This window comes from Dasypus novemcinctus, chromosome 2 (assembly GCF_030445035.2).
Source record: "Dasypus novemcinctus isolate mDasNov1 chromosome 2, mDasNov1.1.hap2, whole genome shotgun sequence".
NCBI classification, from domain to species: domain Eukaryota; kingdom Metazoa; phylum Chordata; class Mammalia; order Cingulata; family Dasypodidae; genus Dasypus; species Dasypus novemcinctus.
This window is the reverse complement of record NC_080674.1, coordinates 149,459,075-149,474,702: the sequence shown is the minus strand read 5'-3', so window position 1 is coordinate 149,474,702 and position 15,628 is coordinate 149,459,075. Positions and strand designations below refer to the sequence as shown.

The following is a 15,628-nucleotide window of genomic DNA, read 5'->3' as shown; positions in this document are numbered from 1 at the left end:
CCTAGTTGTCCTTTTTAGTATGCTCTTTCATTTAATTTTTGTTCATTAAATATTGTTATTATTATAATAAATATTCCTCCATTTATCTCATAAAGCATTTCAACATAATTACATTATAAGTATTGACTTTTCTATAAAACTTATTTCAGCTGGTGTAAATATATGTTCTGATTGATGCTTCTGACATTTTCTTAGCATTTGATTTATTCGTATGTTTCATAATTTTAGTTTGCACTTTTATTTTAAGGGAAAGATCTTTGTTTATTAAATTTGCTCCCTCTCCCACTCTCTCTCCCTGTCTACTTCCCTCCTGGGTTTAGTGCTCTGTCTCTAATGGTTTTGAAATAGCTTCTATCTGATCCTAAGTCCTAGGCCATAACTCGGTCTTTAGTAGTGCTTTGGGTTTCCTGTGCAGCAGTGATATTATCTATACGACAGCTCAATTTGAGAGGCTTAATGTTCATTGCCTGTAGCCAGCATCTGTGTCCAACTCTCTTCCTTGATCTGCAATTTGCAACAAGGCATAATCACAAGAATTAGTAGGCAGCATCTTTATATAACACTCACTTTTTCACTAGATGAGAGATCTCACTGCTTATTTGGGATCCAAGCAGTAAGCCTGCCTCAGTTCCCTTGTCTAGCCTGAAGCAATCATCTAAGTTGAAGACTATAATTTCAATAGCTTTTGACTATGGGAGATTCTGTTCTATCTCTGGTCCATTTAGATATTTATCTCTTATTTGACTCTGCTTTTTTACTTTCCACTTTGAAAAAAAAAAGCCTATCCTGGTAATTTATTGGAGCATGGAAGTATATGAAAGCATGCACTTACACCTTTATGGTCTTCTTGTGAACACTTACATTAAAATGGAATTTTTGTTAGTTGTTTCATTACAAGCACAATGCAAAAGTAAGGAGACTTCAAAACTATTTTTCAAACTGCACAGTAACTTTAATGTTGCTCATTTTATTCCTTCACTTAATAAATTACTTAAACATGAGGATATTCTAGCATGGATAATATATTTCATAATAAAATATTAAGTAAAGGGCTAAGCTATTTAATAATTTAAATGTACAGCTTATATAGAATTCCATAATCATGCATTAACACAACTATAGATACTACTTTAGATAATCTTTACTTTTCCATATATGTCCCCAAATAAAATACCACAGCACCTTGAAAGATTATATTTATATTAAGTTCAGGCATGAATTAGCAGGTATTTATAAGGAAATTTAAAAACAATATTAGTCATGTAAACACTGTTGGGCTTTTTATTTTTAAATATAAGTTAGAGTAACTGGAAAGTCTTTATGGTTTTTTAAGAATATAAAAAATTATAAAAACATAATTGACTATATTGATGATATTAATTATTAAGGAAAGTCTGCTAACCTGTCCACATAAAAGACTGTATCTAGACATTTTCTGATGTGTATACCCATTTCCTCAAGGAACAACAGCTTTTTCAAAAAGTTGGCACACAAAGTTAACATGAGCAGCAGTACACTGTAAACATCTCCCTGAAGTAACATGACCAATATAAATTTCTTAATATCACATGCTTGAAGTTGTACCAGAGAGGGTCATATAAAAATGTAACTCATGATCCACTTTCCATACCACATGTAAGCTCAGGAAAAAAATTTAAGTTTTGGTGAGAAAGGATGATGTAATCTACTGATTTCAAAGAGCCATGAAAGGAAAAAAGATGAATGAAATTTACAAGAATCAAATTTAAAGCAGAAAGGAAGTTGAGGACGATTTCCAGTCTAGAATCATTCTTTCCATAAAAAAGGATTGTAAACCCAGAATGACAAAATGCTCTGGCCAAAGGCAAATAAAACGTTAGAGGCAAGATCTCCTTGCTTCTATTGCAGTGCTCTTTCCACAATGGAGATAGGACCTTCACCATACTCTTCCAAACCATCTGTGTTATGATTACAGATCTCTTTTCCAATGCAAGGACAATTATAAGTATGCCTGGTTAAAAACACATAGAACAGCTCATAATTTTCTGGAATTTGTAATAAAAATCTGCAAGGATATACAGTAATAGAACTGTGTGTAGTAAGGAGTGAAAGCAAGTAAATAAAATCAGAATTTAAAAACAAATAACCAAATTAGCTTACCAACTCGCTACAACGGGTTTACCTGAGAAAATGTTTCCGTTTTTCCTTCAAGTACAGACGGAGGTGCCGAGAGCAAATCCTTCTTCTCACAGCTCCCCTGGCTGATGAGCGTGTCCGCGTAGTTGGGCTGCGGGAAGATCACGTGGCTCGTCCGCGAGCCCGCGGTGAGGGACACCTCGTGGGAATAGGTCTGCAGGAAAGCCCGCACCCCGTCCACGCCCACGACGTGCGACGCGGGCACGCTCGCCAACCCGCCTCCCGCAGTCTGGAGCAGCCGCGACTTGTGCCAGCGCCGCATTCTGAGCGCCAGCAGCACGATGACAAAGGCGAGGAAGACGCACGAGACGGCGGCCACGGCCACCACCAGGTAGAGCGTGAGATCGGACTCGTCGGGGTCGGCGGGGGTCTTGAAGCTGCCCAGGTCGGCCAGCACGTCTGGGATGCTGTCGGCCACGGCCACGGTGAGCGTGACGGTGGCCGACAGGGGGGGATGTCCGTGGTCCTGGACGGCCACCACCAGGCTCTGCTTGAGCGCGTCTCTGTCCAGCAGGGCCCGCGCCGTGCGCACCTCGCCCGTGTGCAGCCCCACGGCGAAGAGCCCCGGCTCGCTGGCCTTGAGCAGGCGGTAGGACAGCCAGGCGTTCTGTCCTGAGTCTCTGTCCACCGCCACCACCTTGGTGACCAGGTAGCCAGGCTCTGCGGAGCGTGGCGCCAGTTCTACACCGGTGGAGCCATCGGTGGGGAGGACGGGATACAGGATCTCGGGTGCATTGTCGTTCTGGTCCAGCACGAACAGGCTCAGAGACACATTGCTGCTGAGCGGTGGGTTCCCGCTGTCGCGGGCGGTCATACACAACTCCAAGTGGTGGATCAACTCATAGTCGAAGGATTGCAGAGCATATAGGACTCCGGTGTCTGAGTTGATGGAGAAGTAGGAGGACAGGGGTGCTCCTTGGATGGTGTCTTCTACCAGGGAGTAAGTGACTCGGGCATTCTCAGTGCTGTCGGGGTCATGGGCAATCACAGAGAAGATGGAGGCCCCTCTGGGGTTATTTTCAGGAAGGTAGGCAGAGTAGGAGGTGTGGGCAAAGGCAGGTGGGTTGTCATTGATGTCCATCACTAGCAGTGAAATGTATGTTTCTGTAGATAGAGCTGGAGTTCCCTGATCTGTTGCAGTCACTGTGATGTTGTACCCAGAGGTGAGTTCTCTGTCCAGTGTTCGTTCTGTTACTAAACGGTAATCATTATCAACTAACTTTTCTAATTTAAAGGGCAGGTTTCCAGGAATGGAACATGTTGTTCTACCATTGTCTCCCGAGTCCTGGTCATGCACATTGATAAGAGCAATTATGGCCCCGGGAGGAAAGTTTTCTGGTACTGCAGTGGAGACAGAGGTGACAGTCACTTCTGGGGCATTATCATTCACATCCAGAACTTTGACCAGCACCTTAGCTCTGGCCATGAGCCCAGCACCATCCTGAGCTTGAAGTTCCATTGGATAAATTTGGTATTCTTCAAAATCCAGTTGTTCTTTATTTAATATTTCTCCTGTGTAAGAATCCAATTGAAATATTTGGGCCACTTTGTGGTCTATATTGTGAAACGAGTATGTTACTTCCCCATTGGCTCCCTCATCTGGGTCCGTGGCATTTACCACCAGCAGCTGAGTGCCCAGCGGCACGTTCTCAGGGACACTTATATGATATTGTGCCTGAGTAAACGTTGGAGGGTTGTCATTTACATCCACCACCTGAACTCGAATGTGGAGGGTCCCTGAGCGGACTGGGTCGCCCCCATCAGAGGCAGTGAGGACGAGGTGGTGGACAGCTTCTGCTTCCCTGTCTAGGGCCCTCTGCAGCACCATCTCTGGGTGCTGGGGCCCATCATCTCCCTGTTGCACATCCAGGGAGAAATGAGGATTGGTGCTGAGCTGGTAGCTCTGGAGCGAGTTCATCCCCACATCCAGATCTTGCCCAAAAGGTAGAGGGATCCGGGTACCCACAGTGGTTATTTCATTCATTTTAACTTCCATTTCCTCTAACTGGAATCGGGGACTGTTGTCATTAATATCAATTATTTCCACTTCGACAGGGAAAAGCTTCATTTTATCTTCTAACAGGATGCTAAAATTCACCAGACACCTCGAGCTCTGAGCGCAGAGCTCCTCCCGGTCTATCCTGCCCGCGGTGATCAAGCTGCCGCTTCGCGGGTTGAGAGCAAAAAGCTGAGTCTTACCTCTGGAGACGATGCGGACCCTGCGCTCCGCCAGCTCCTGGGGTTGTAGCCCCAAGTCCTTGGCGATGTTGCCCACAAAGGAACCTTTGTCTGTCTCTTCTGGCACTGAGTAGTGGATCTTCCCCGCTCCGGTTTCCAACAACAGCCCCAGAAAAAGGCACAGCACGACCAGCCCGCTGCAGACGGGCAGCTTGGGCTGACCCGCCATTGAACTCGCGCGTCGTAGTTTTCCTCCAGTCGGGTACCAAGGGTATTGTATCTCTGCTGTTCTGAGCTTAAATTACCTGTATTTTCAGGAGAATTCAGGGAGGAGGGTCGTCCAGAAGTAGGGTTAGGGAAGCCTCAGGAAGACTGATTTCGTTCTGGCAGTGGTTCAAATTCTCAGAGGCACAAGCTAGTTAGGGGGGTGGGGTGCGTACGTGTGCGTGTGTTGCATGTCTCTCCCAGACTGGTGAACAGCGGCGCCCAGAGCCCTAACCAGTTACTGCACTCACCTAGATAATACGTTATCTTCTCATTAATCTGATCTTTTAAGTCTTAGTTTATTGCAAGGTAATAATCATCCTATGATATGTGTATAAAAAGGAGAAAATATCATGCCCATTTAACCAATCAATTAATTAATCATGTCCACTAATTAAAAATACCCAAATGTTGCTAAATTGCAATATTCAGTGGAATCGCAGTTTACCAAGCGTCTGTTTTCCCTGTTTGCTATTCAGGGGGAAGCACAGAGCTGTCTAAAACTATAAAGAGGACAAAACCATCCTTCCACTTCTTCTGTAGTATAGACCACTTGACACTTTTCCAGGCCACATAAGCCAGGGCAGCTTTCCTCTGACTGGAGGAAGGAAAAAAATTTGAGGGAAAACAGTTTTAGAATGTTAGATTTTTTAAAACTTGGACCACCCATTTCCTTTCCATTATGCTCTGAATAGTACCAGAAACCTTGCAATTTTGAATGGTATATTTTATGCTAGCCTTATTTTTCCTCTTTTTTGGAGTGGCTACATATTACATGTGTTTTTAAAGAGTTCTTTCATTTATCCATAAGTAATATACTTTGAATAAAATAACATTGAGCTCTTGGAATTTTATTGGACAAACATCACATGAATATATAATTGAGATTCAAATGTTAGGGATGGTAGAGGTAGTGATATTCCTCAAAACCAAAAAGAAAAAAAAAGTCACATCTTTATTTTTAGGCAGGCTATTAGAATAATATGTACTACTGTATAATCACAGTTAATAATTTCCCCAAGGGAAGTTGGTTTTCAGACATAGCAGTATTTTTAAACGAGGAAAAAGGGGACAGCGCTTTCTTTCTTCTACCCATTATAAGATTAGTAAAAGGTTACTAGCTAAAATGTCTCAGGCTTACAGCAATTTATCTTTACTCCAAACTTAGAGAAGAATGTCCCCTGTACTTCAGAGTTTGACATTTTCAGGAACAGTTACCAGAGACTGGCAACCGACCCATGGTCACCACGTCTGAGAAGGGTCAGGAAAATGAGGGAAAAAAGGAAAGAATCAAAGGCCATAATAACAGTTCTTGGAGGAAGCATTTCTCATCTTCTCTAAATCAAACCTACAATTTCTCAGCTTCTCAAAGACAAGTGGATGGAACCCAAAGGTAGAAATTTAAAGATACAGTAAACCCCCTTCAGTATTGCAAGGAAAGAATTCTTTAAAAGGAAATATAACTTTTCAAAAACATACATTAATAGCACAAATATTCTCCCAAAGAACTGACCAGTCTATTAAGGCAAATCAAAGTGTACATAGAAACTAGCAAGTAAACTTGTAGATCCCTCTCCACCAACAACTGAAAAGTGGATTGACTTATAAAAGGACGATATTTAGAAAACAAAAATGTTAAAACTCACATGGAAAGACATTTGAATCCAATGTAATATTTAAGGTTTCATTAGTAGTACTACAGTGAATATCCAGTTGAAAGAGGTTTCTGGAGCCCACGTGAAGGAATTAACATTTTGCAACATCAGAATCCACACATCAATGGTGGGCAAATTTCCTTTGATGAAGTGGTTGGCAACTCCATATCCAGACTTGGAGTAGAACCAGGTTGAAAACTGTCCTTTACTGTGGGGCTTTAAAAGCTTTGCTGGTGCAAGGTGATCGGTAGAGTCACAGTGAGGAGAAAATGAGCTGAAATAAAGGCTAAGGTCACCCCCAAGTAGGTACGGGGTCAGAGGGTATGGGGCAATCACTGGGGCTCGGCCGCAGCTCCTGCAAGCTGTCAACAAAGACCACGTGCAGCGTGACCACGGCTGTCGCTGCTGGTACGCGATCAGCAAGGGCTGGCAGGCTGCGTCTCTTTGGCCTGTGGTCGCGAAGTGCACCTCACCAGTGCATGTCCCCAGGTTGAACGGCGGTGGTTAGCTGGCTGGCAGCATGTGGCATGTGGCAGGGCAGCTAGGCGCTGTGCCCCAGTCGGGTCCACCTTGATAACCAGCTAGCTGGGCTGTATGGTGCTGTACGTGACACTTCGTCGACATGGGCCCCGCTGTTGGCCTCCAGCATCGTGAGTATGGTCCTTGGTGTGCTTTTGCCACAGTCATCCACCATCGCAGGCAGGCTCAGGATGACACTGAGCAGTGTTGAACCCTGGTCGTGAGCCCGTAGTCAGTTCAAAGGTAGGCTCTGTGAACAACACTCAGCTCTGCGCTCACTGACACATGGACCATAGCGCCTGCAGCACCAGGCCACAGTGAGGTAGGAGGTACGATCAGGATCCGAAGTGCAAAAGTGCACAACAACGGGCTCTCAGGGCGAGTATTCTCAGCCACTGGACCAAACTGTATGTGGGAAACTGGAGTTCAAACACTGAGACACATCGGCTTCCCTGAGTTTTTTTTCCCTTTGTTTTGCTTGTCGTTTGTTTTTTTTAGGAGGCACCAGGAACCGAACCGAACCTTCCATGTGGGAGGCAAGAGCTCAACTGCTTGAACCACAACTGCTCCCCACGGAGCGGTTTTGTTGATGCCGGTGATGTAGAGTCATGCTTGTGGGAGAGGAGAGAGACAGGTTGCCCTTGTCTGTGGCTGTCATGGTAACATTGTACTTCAGGGTCTGCTCCCAGTTTAGGATTCCATCTGTCAGTAGTTTACAATGAGTTCCATAATCTTGGAGGTGAAATTTTTGCTAGCCAGATCATTTGTCTCTACAATAATTTTTACCTCTCCAGTAAAGCAGTTCTTTCGGTCCTGTTGCTTTGGCTAGGGCAGTTCAGTGTTGTTTCTAATAGGACTAGATACCCAGATGAAAGTCTCCTGCACTGCATTAGAGTTCCCTACATCCATTTCAACCACAACTCTGGAAAGGGCCATCAAATTGTCCCCACTCTTTCCTTCTACTTCATGCTTTAACTGCCACTTTCCTAAACTGAGTATTGTGCTGTTGTTATTGGACAGTAGGCTGAATATCTTCAGACTGTACGATTGTGTGGAAAGGGTAGAACTCTGCAATAAGGGCCTCATCTAGGTCGGTGGTGATTGCTGGAAGAATGCAAAGGAGAAGTGAAAAGGAGGCTCTCTGCAGGCTGACTTGGCTGTACTTCTTGCGACTCAACATCCAGGACTGTAATGGGCATCTACAACCCATTTCCTTCTCTAAGCTGTTCTGCCCCTTCTCTTGGCATTAAGTGGTGGTACCTCTGCTCCTCCAAGCCCAGGTTTCTCCAGGAATTCAGAATTTTTCCTGCCGTAGTGATCTCCTTTTCTTGGGAGGGGATGGGATGGAGGTGGGTTGTTGAAACTAATCCGATAAATGTATTGAAATTTACTGCCGGCGTCCAAATCTACCTCGGATTCAAGTGTAAATCTTGCTCCTATTAAGATATTTTCCAGGATTTCCAAAACAAAATATCTGTCTTAAAGTCTTTACGTTATCATTTATATCCAGAATGAATACGTTAAATGAAAAATATTTGTAGGCTCTTCGATGAGTGTATAAAACGCAAGGGCCCTAGGGTCTTCCTTTGGCATATCGGCTCCATCTAGCTGGTCATTCTCAGGTTCTTCCCTCGCGGTAAAGCACTTACCCGTGGGTTTCTTCTCAGCACTCACCAGTGCATTTCTAGACAACGAGCCCCAGATTTTTGGCGAGATCCCCCTCCTTGACCATCTCCTCCGGAATCTCATGGAGCATCTGGGGCGCAGTTCCCTAAGCAGGAAGGGAAGCAGTGCTTCCTGCCGCTCCGCGCGCCTTCCCTATCTCTTCTCGGTTGTTCCCAGATAACTGGGGGCGCCGAAAAAAAAAACGCAGCGCCTCTTTTGGGTTCATTAAGCATTCTGACGTTCCTGACCAAAATATGTGGAACAGATAGCAGGAAAGAGAGCTTGCAGAGTCCTCTCTTGATGTGTTTCTTAAAAAACCTGCGGGGATCGCCGCGTCAGACTGTCCAGGGGGATGCTTTCGCTTCCCTCCAGCCACCGACTGGCCGACAGCGGCACCCAGAGGCCCGCGGTGATATCTGCCGCACGGTAGCCCTGGAAGTCCTCGTTAGAGATCCTATCTGCTTTATCCACAGGGCTTCTTGCTCAGTTCGAGTGTCTACTCCCCGTGGTGCCTAAGGGGAAGCTGAACCTAAGTCACAGCTGCAGTGGATTCTGATAAATCTAAGCCAGCAATGGTAATCTCTCTCTTCTTGGCAGTGCTTGGTTTAGGAATATAGGTTTATAATTCGTTAAGGGCAGGATTTCTCAACCTGGCCACTACTGACATTTTAAACTGATAATTCGTTGTTGTAAGGGCCTGTCCTGTGTGGTATATGATGTTCAGCAGTATCTCTGGCCTTTGCCCACTAGATGTCAGTAGCAATTTGCTCCACCAAAAATGTCTTCAAACATTACCAGATGTCTCCCTCCACTTCGGTTGAGAATCACAGGTATCCGGTATTCCTCTAATGACTGTTATTGTTCTAGGGGTGGGTACATAGCCTAAGCTGATCTAATTGGATTGGAAGAAAGATTTTGGTTGGGAGCGAGCCACTCTCATAACTTACCACAGTCAAGGGAGGAAGTTCCCAGTTCCTGCTGGCAGGTATCTTGTGATTACAAGAGTGACCAGCTTTTGAAAGTTATAGGCAGAGGAGGGCAGAACTTAAAAAAAAAAAAAAAAGAAAAGTAGAAACAAAGGTTCTTTCTTTAAAATTAGGAAGAGAAAAGCAAATTGTGCCAGGCCATGATTGCATCATGACTATAACCAATCACACCTCTAGAGCTCTCTTGTCCTATACAGTAGCCACCAGACACATGTGGCCATTGAGCACTTGAAACGTGCCTATTCCAACTGGAGATGTGCTGTAAGGGTAAAATACGGGATTTTGAAGGGTTACTAAACAATAAAAATGTAAAATACATGCTTAACAATGTTTATATTGATTACATGTTGAAATTATAGTATTACATGTATTTGTTTAAATAAAATATTTAACTTCATTTCACTTGTTTCTTTTTACCATTTTAATGTGGCTACAAGAAAATTTAAAATCACATATGTGGCTCTTATCAGTGGTTCACATTAAATTTCTGCTGGCAAGTGATACTCAAGACTACCTGGTTTCTTGTTGCTTAAACTAGTATACATTAATTGTTTTTTTTCTTATAGGAAGCTTCCTACTTGACACAGGAGACTGTTGTACATATTTTTAGTTAATTTGCTTTTTACCTTTAAAACATATGGGGATGTAAGAGTAAATAAGTTTCCTATTTTTGGATATCTGATATTTCTTCACCCCTATAAATTTCTAACTCCAAAATATAAATGGGACATCTCTCATCGCATATATTTTTTTAAACTTCAAAGTGCAGGCAACCCTTTAAGGGACTTGAAAGTTTATTACAGGAAAATTTCAAAATACACGATTACCAGTAGCCTAATTACCATACTCCTTTATTACAAGTAGGAAGTCTTTGAAGGACTTGTTACCACACTGGAGAACTTAGTCCTTTCCCCAAAGCTTTGTTTCACTGGTATCACAGATATTCCATGGAAGAAAAATAGGAGGGTAATTCACCAATTCAGAGTCTGTGCTTTTCTGTGTGTTTAATGGGTTTGAAAACAAATCACACCTGGATTTATTAATAGACATTAAGGTGATCCTGATGTGGCAGAGACCTTAGCTTTAGGGTCAGTATAATCTCTCCCCACCCTACTTAAAAGCATTAAGAAAATGTGCTAAACTCAAAAGTAGATCATGTGTTTTAGGATTAAAGGAGCTAGATACTTTAGGGAAACTTCAGCTAATCCCTTTAGTTATTTCAAACTATCTAACAATTTAACATTTTCTAACTAAAATCCATCATACTTTTGGCATATCAGAATTTTATAGTAGTTATCTCAAGCTACTTCCAGTGACAAGGGCATTTGAACATCACAAAGCACAGGGAATTAAAATGGAAAATAATATATTTTCATTTATAAGCATGATTTCACATTTTATATGGGTAAACAAAGCATTATGCAGATTCTAGCCTGTTTAACTCCTCTATCAGCAAAATACGTAAAATCAGGTATAATCAAGAGACAAGCACATTGAAAAATTTCCTTTTCAATAAAGAGAAAATAGGTAATCCTGGGAATTATAGATAAGTCAGCTAACATTCTTTAACATATTGTAGAACAAAGAGAAATAGGGTACAGTCATCTGGAAGGGCATAATTTCTTCTTCAAAGTTAACATAATAAATCCGTCTAGTGCTAAACTATTTTCTATCTAAACAAAATAGCATACGCTATTAGTAAATATCCTTTGCTTTATAACAATTGGTATTATCCTTGGCTAAAGCAGAAAATATTATATATGTATTAGAGACATAAAATGACTATCTAATTTTGAGATGAAAAAGGAAGTATTTTCTCTCAGATTTTAGGATTTAGCCCATATTTATGTTCTTTCATACGAACAATTGGCTGGATCAATTGTTCCACCCAACTGGCAGACTTTTGTGTATCTCCTATGTTGTGGTGTACTAGGCACTAGGATACAATGATTAACAAGATAGAAATGATCCCTGTCACAGAGCTTTCAGTCAAGGGTGAGGGAAACAATAAATATATAAATAAGACAATTTTGGAAATGTTAATCAGATAAGAATTCTCTTAAATTTAGGTGTAATTGTTAACAGAAATTAAATTCTAAATGACCGCATTGTTCAACCAAGCCGATCCTATTTAAAACAAATGGAAGTAAGTAGGAATAGGTGGAAACTGTTGCATATTATTCGGCAATTCTATAAATAGGCCTTGCTGCATGCCTGACCACTCCCAGATGAGACAACAGAAAATAGTCAGTAAAATAGTGGAGGTGTAGTGAAAAAAAAATCCAAATGTTTCCAGGCGCATAAAAATGTTATTGGAAGAAGCAGGGACTATTTCAATTATATTTTACTTTAATCAGACTGTCAGATAATGCTACCCTAAAAGAACAGGTACCTCTAGAACACTTAATTTTCTGTTTACACTATATCTACGTCCAACAAATTAAAAAGCGAAATAACTCCTGATTCCGTGGAGTCCTCCAAACTAGGAATGTCTTCAAACATTTTCATAATTAACAAAATAGACTCTGAATTATTTAGTGGACAGCACGTCTTCCACACTCTATTGATTTGGGTTTTTTAATCCCATTGCAGGATTACTTATAAATTCCCATGCTGGCTTGCAGATTCGCTCTGGGGGAGCATCCTTGATGATTCTGAAGCAAAGACACTGCGCACATTGACGCTCTCACCTCCGGTAACTACCCGGAAGTCTAGAGGTATTCGGTTCCCTGGTAAGCCAAAGTTCCGATTTAAAAGGGTGGTGGGATGGGGGTAGGGCGGATCTAACTCTCTCCCGGAACCGTGGTCTCCGCGTTTTTTCAAAGTAATTGTCATTTATGAAAGGTTTTTATCCCTTACGGGGTTTACAGTCGTTTTGTCGCGAAAGTTGGCCTTTCACGCCGGGCAGCGCAATTGCGCATGCGCGCGCTCTTCGGCGCAGGTCATCCTGTCATTCAAGCCGTGCACCGCCCCGCGCCGTGACGTAGTGCTTTCTTTTCTATAAGTCTGCGTCTCCAGGCTGAGTTCTGCAGAGTCCTGACCTGTATACTGCGGCGGGTTTCAAAGCTGACGATGCTGGTCCCTTTCATCGGTAATCGGTAGCGAATCGCTTTGCTAACCGCGGGGAAGAAGAAAGGAGTCGAGAAAGAGACGTGCCGTTCCCAGCCGCCTAGCTCCAAGTGGCTTCCTCTTCCACTCGCTCCGGTGCGGAGAAGCTGAATTAATAATCTTCAGTGGATTGTAAGTACCCGAGGCGAAGAAAGCTCACTGCGCCCCATTTTTGAATAATTTTGTTCCGGGAGAGTTTGTGGATTGGGATTACTGGCGTTACTGTCTGCTGGACATTACTTTCTGTGCCGAAAATCATTTCGCAGGAACCGCCATTTGCTTTCCTGCTGACTAGTTCTCTACATTGTCCGGCAGCGGCACCTAGAGGTTGGAACTTGGCATTGCACCTAATAGATTCAAATGGACACAACTGCTTATCAGCCAATCTGTCAGTAATGACTGGTATTCAGTCACAGCATATTTAGAGAAAAGACTTGGGGCTTAATTCATAATTAAATCAACATAGACGCCTAAGTGCTGTTTTATTGAGAACACTTTGTAATGAACGATTACAGTTTATAACAAGGTGGCCTTTTGACTTGTTGCAGAGAGTAACTTGGAACATTTTAGTGAAACAAGTGTTTATTAGAGGAGACGCGAGTCACAAAGAAATAAAGATGAGTAAGAACAAAGATGATGCTCCTCATGAACTAGAGAGCCAATTCATCCTACGGCTACCTTCAGAATATGCCTCAACTGTGAGGAGGGCAGTACAGTCTGGCCATGTCAACCTGAAAGACAGACTGACAATTGAATTACACCCTGATGGGCGTCATGGGATCGTCAGAGTGGACCGGGTACCATTGGCTTCAAAATTGGTAGATCTGCCCTGTGTTATGGAAAGCTTGAAAACCATTGATAAAAAAACCTTTTACAAGACAGCTGATATCTGTCAGATGCTTGTATCGACAGTTGATGGTGATCTCTACCCTCCGGTGGAAGAGCCAGTTGCTATTACTGATCCAAAAGCAAGCAAGAAAAAGGATAAGGACAAAGAGAAAAAGTTTATCTGGAACCATGGAATTACTCTGCCTCTAAAAAATGTCAGAAAGAGAAGGTTCCGTAAGACAGCAAAGAAGAAGTATATTGAATCTCCAGATGTGGAAAAGGAAGTGAAGCGGTTGCTGAGTACAGATGCAGAAGCTGTCAGTACTCGTTGGGAAATAATTGCTGAAGACGAAACAAAGGAGACAGAAAATCAGGGCCTTGATATCTCCTCTCCAGGAATGTCTGCTCATAGGCAGGGCCATGACTCATTGGAACATGATGAGCTTCGGGAGATATTCAATGACCTCAGCAGCAGCAGTGAAGACGAAGATGAGACACATCATCACGATGAAGAAGATATAAACATCATTGACACTGAGGAGGATCTGGAGAGACAGCTACAGGACAAGCTAAATGAGTCAGATGAACAGCACCAAGAAAATGAGGGAACCAATCAGCTGGTTATGGGAATTCAAAAACAGATTGATAATATGAAAGGCAAGCTCCAAGAGACCCAGGACAGGGCAAAACGACAGGAGGATCTCATCATGAAAGTGGAAAACCTGGCACTCAAGAACAGATTTCAGGCTGTGTTGGATGAACTCAAACAGAAGGAAGACCGAGAAAAGGAGCAGCTTAGCTCTTTGCAAGAAGAGCTAGAATCACTCCTAGAGAAGTGACTTGATACTTAATTTCATTCCTGAAAGGTCAACATAAAAGAAACACCTGGGACTGTATGTTATGACCTTGCAGTAGTTCCTTTTCTCTACACTGTCTTCTTTTGAATTTATCCTATTTGTCTCCCAATTTGGTTTGCTAGATGTTTTTCCTCTAGGAAGTAGGATTGTATAGGTAGAAAAATGGTTGTAGGAAAGTTGTAGGATTTTTTTGTAGGATTAGTGGAATGAACAGTTTAATGTTCATAATCTTGGCTTCACTGCAAGACTTTGCTCTTGTTTCTCTATTTGCTAGAAACTATTACTGCTTCTCTATGATGTCACCTGAGATCAATAAGAAGAGGCAGTGAAGCTAGTTTGCATTTCCCCCCCATGCTATAGCTGTTTTCCCAGCTATTCAAAGCAGTTGTTTTCATATATAGAAATGCAAATCATTTCATAAATTTGTAATACAGTGAATAAAAGCAACTAATTTCACCTTGTAATCTCTCTTGTTCTTCCATGAATAGAGGTGGTTTCTTGGTGGGGTTTAGTGACTGAGCAATTTGATCCTGTTTTGCAGTAAAGAAGCAGTTATATTGGGTTTTAAAAAAAAGGAACACGTCAGGGGCAAAGAAAATGGGAAATGTTATCTTTGTATTATATTAAATTTCCAGTCCTGCTTTATTTGGAGGTTAGGAAATACTTCCTAAGCTACCTTAATTTTTGTATCCTTTTTTAAAGAACTAAATTTATCTGCTTAAATGAGTGGCAATCATGTTAGCAGTGGCTATCAGGTATGTTAAAAACCATTCTATTGGTTTGGATTAATATTTCTAAATATTTTCAATTTTATTCCTACAATTATTTAATTATTTGAGAACTAAAGTGATTTATTAATTTGAGTTCATCAGAATTGCTGATGCAATCATCATAGTCTGATATTTCATAATTTCTTTAACATACTTAGAATTTTTCTTACCTTGTAAATGATCCATGTTCTGAAGGTAAGCTAATGCCTCACACTTGAGCTATTTTTGAAAAATGGTGATAAAATTTACAAAGTGCAGAGTTGCATGCAGTTTGTTTCTGACAGTTTTATGGAGAAAAAAAGCTTTTGTTTGAAAATACTATTAGCCTCAGAAGTAAACATTTAAAGCCCATTTTAATTTTGTATTTGACAGGAAATGTCAGTTGTGAAATGTTTAAAGTTGTTCAGACTTGAAGTCTGATATTTGTAGACTTTCTCAAGGCTAGTTTTTCTCTCATCTGATCACTTACTTTGCCAAAACATTTTCACAATTTTAAGATTTTAGTGTAGAATGCAGTCGTTTAGACAAGGTTTCCCTCAATATCTAGGCTTTGGACTGTGTCTTGAAGTTAGCACATAATTAGAGTCAAATTTTCTTACCATGTTAGGGTTTTAGGCAGTAGA

General features: G+C 41.9%; 2 protein-coding genes across 2 annotated transcripts in view; one reads left to right on the top strand and one right to left on the bottom strand.

Annotated features, from left to right (window-relative positions):
* The window catches only part of LOC101435103 (protocadherin gamma-C4), a 182,200-nt gene extending 177,435 nt beyond the window's left edge, over positions 1-4,765 (bottom strand). Inside the window, exon 1 of the mRNA XM_071210278.1 lies at positions 2,162-4,765. Coding sequence (XP_071066379.1) covers positions 2,162-4,582 — 2,421 coding nt within the window. The 5' untranslated portion in view covers positions 4,583-4,765. The remainder of the gene's footprint in view (positions 1-2,161) is intronic.
* A 7,665-nt stretch (positions 4,766-12,430) lies between these two features.
* Positions 12,431-14,699, top strand: TAF7 (TATA-box binding protein associated factor 7). Its single transcript, XM_004452575.5, has 2 exons — positions 12,431-12,682; positions 13,099-14,699. The coding sequence occupies exon 2, from the start codon at positions 13,168-13,170 to the stop codon at positions 14,215-14,217; it is 1,050 nt and encodes a 349-aa protein (XP_004452632.1). The 5' UTR covers positions 12,431-12,682; positions 13,099-13,167; the 3' UTR covers positions 14,218-14,699.
* Positions 14,700-15,628: the final 929 nt, after the last annotated feature.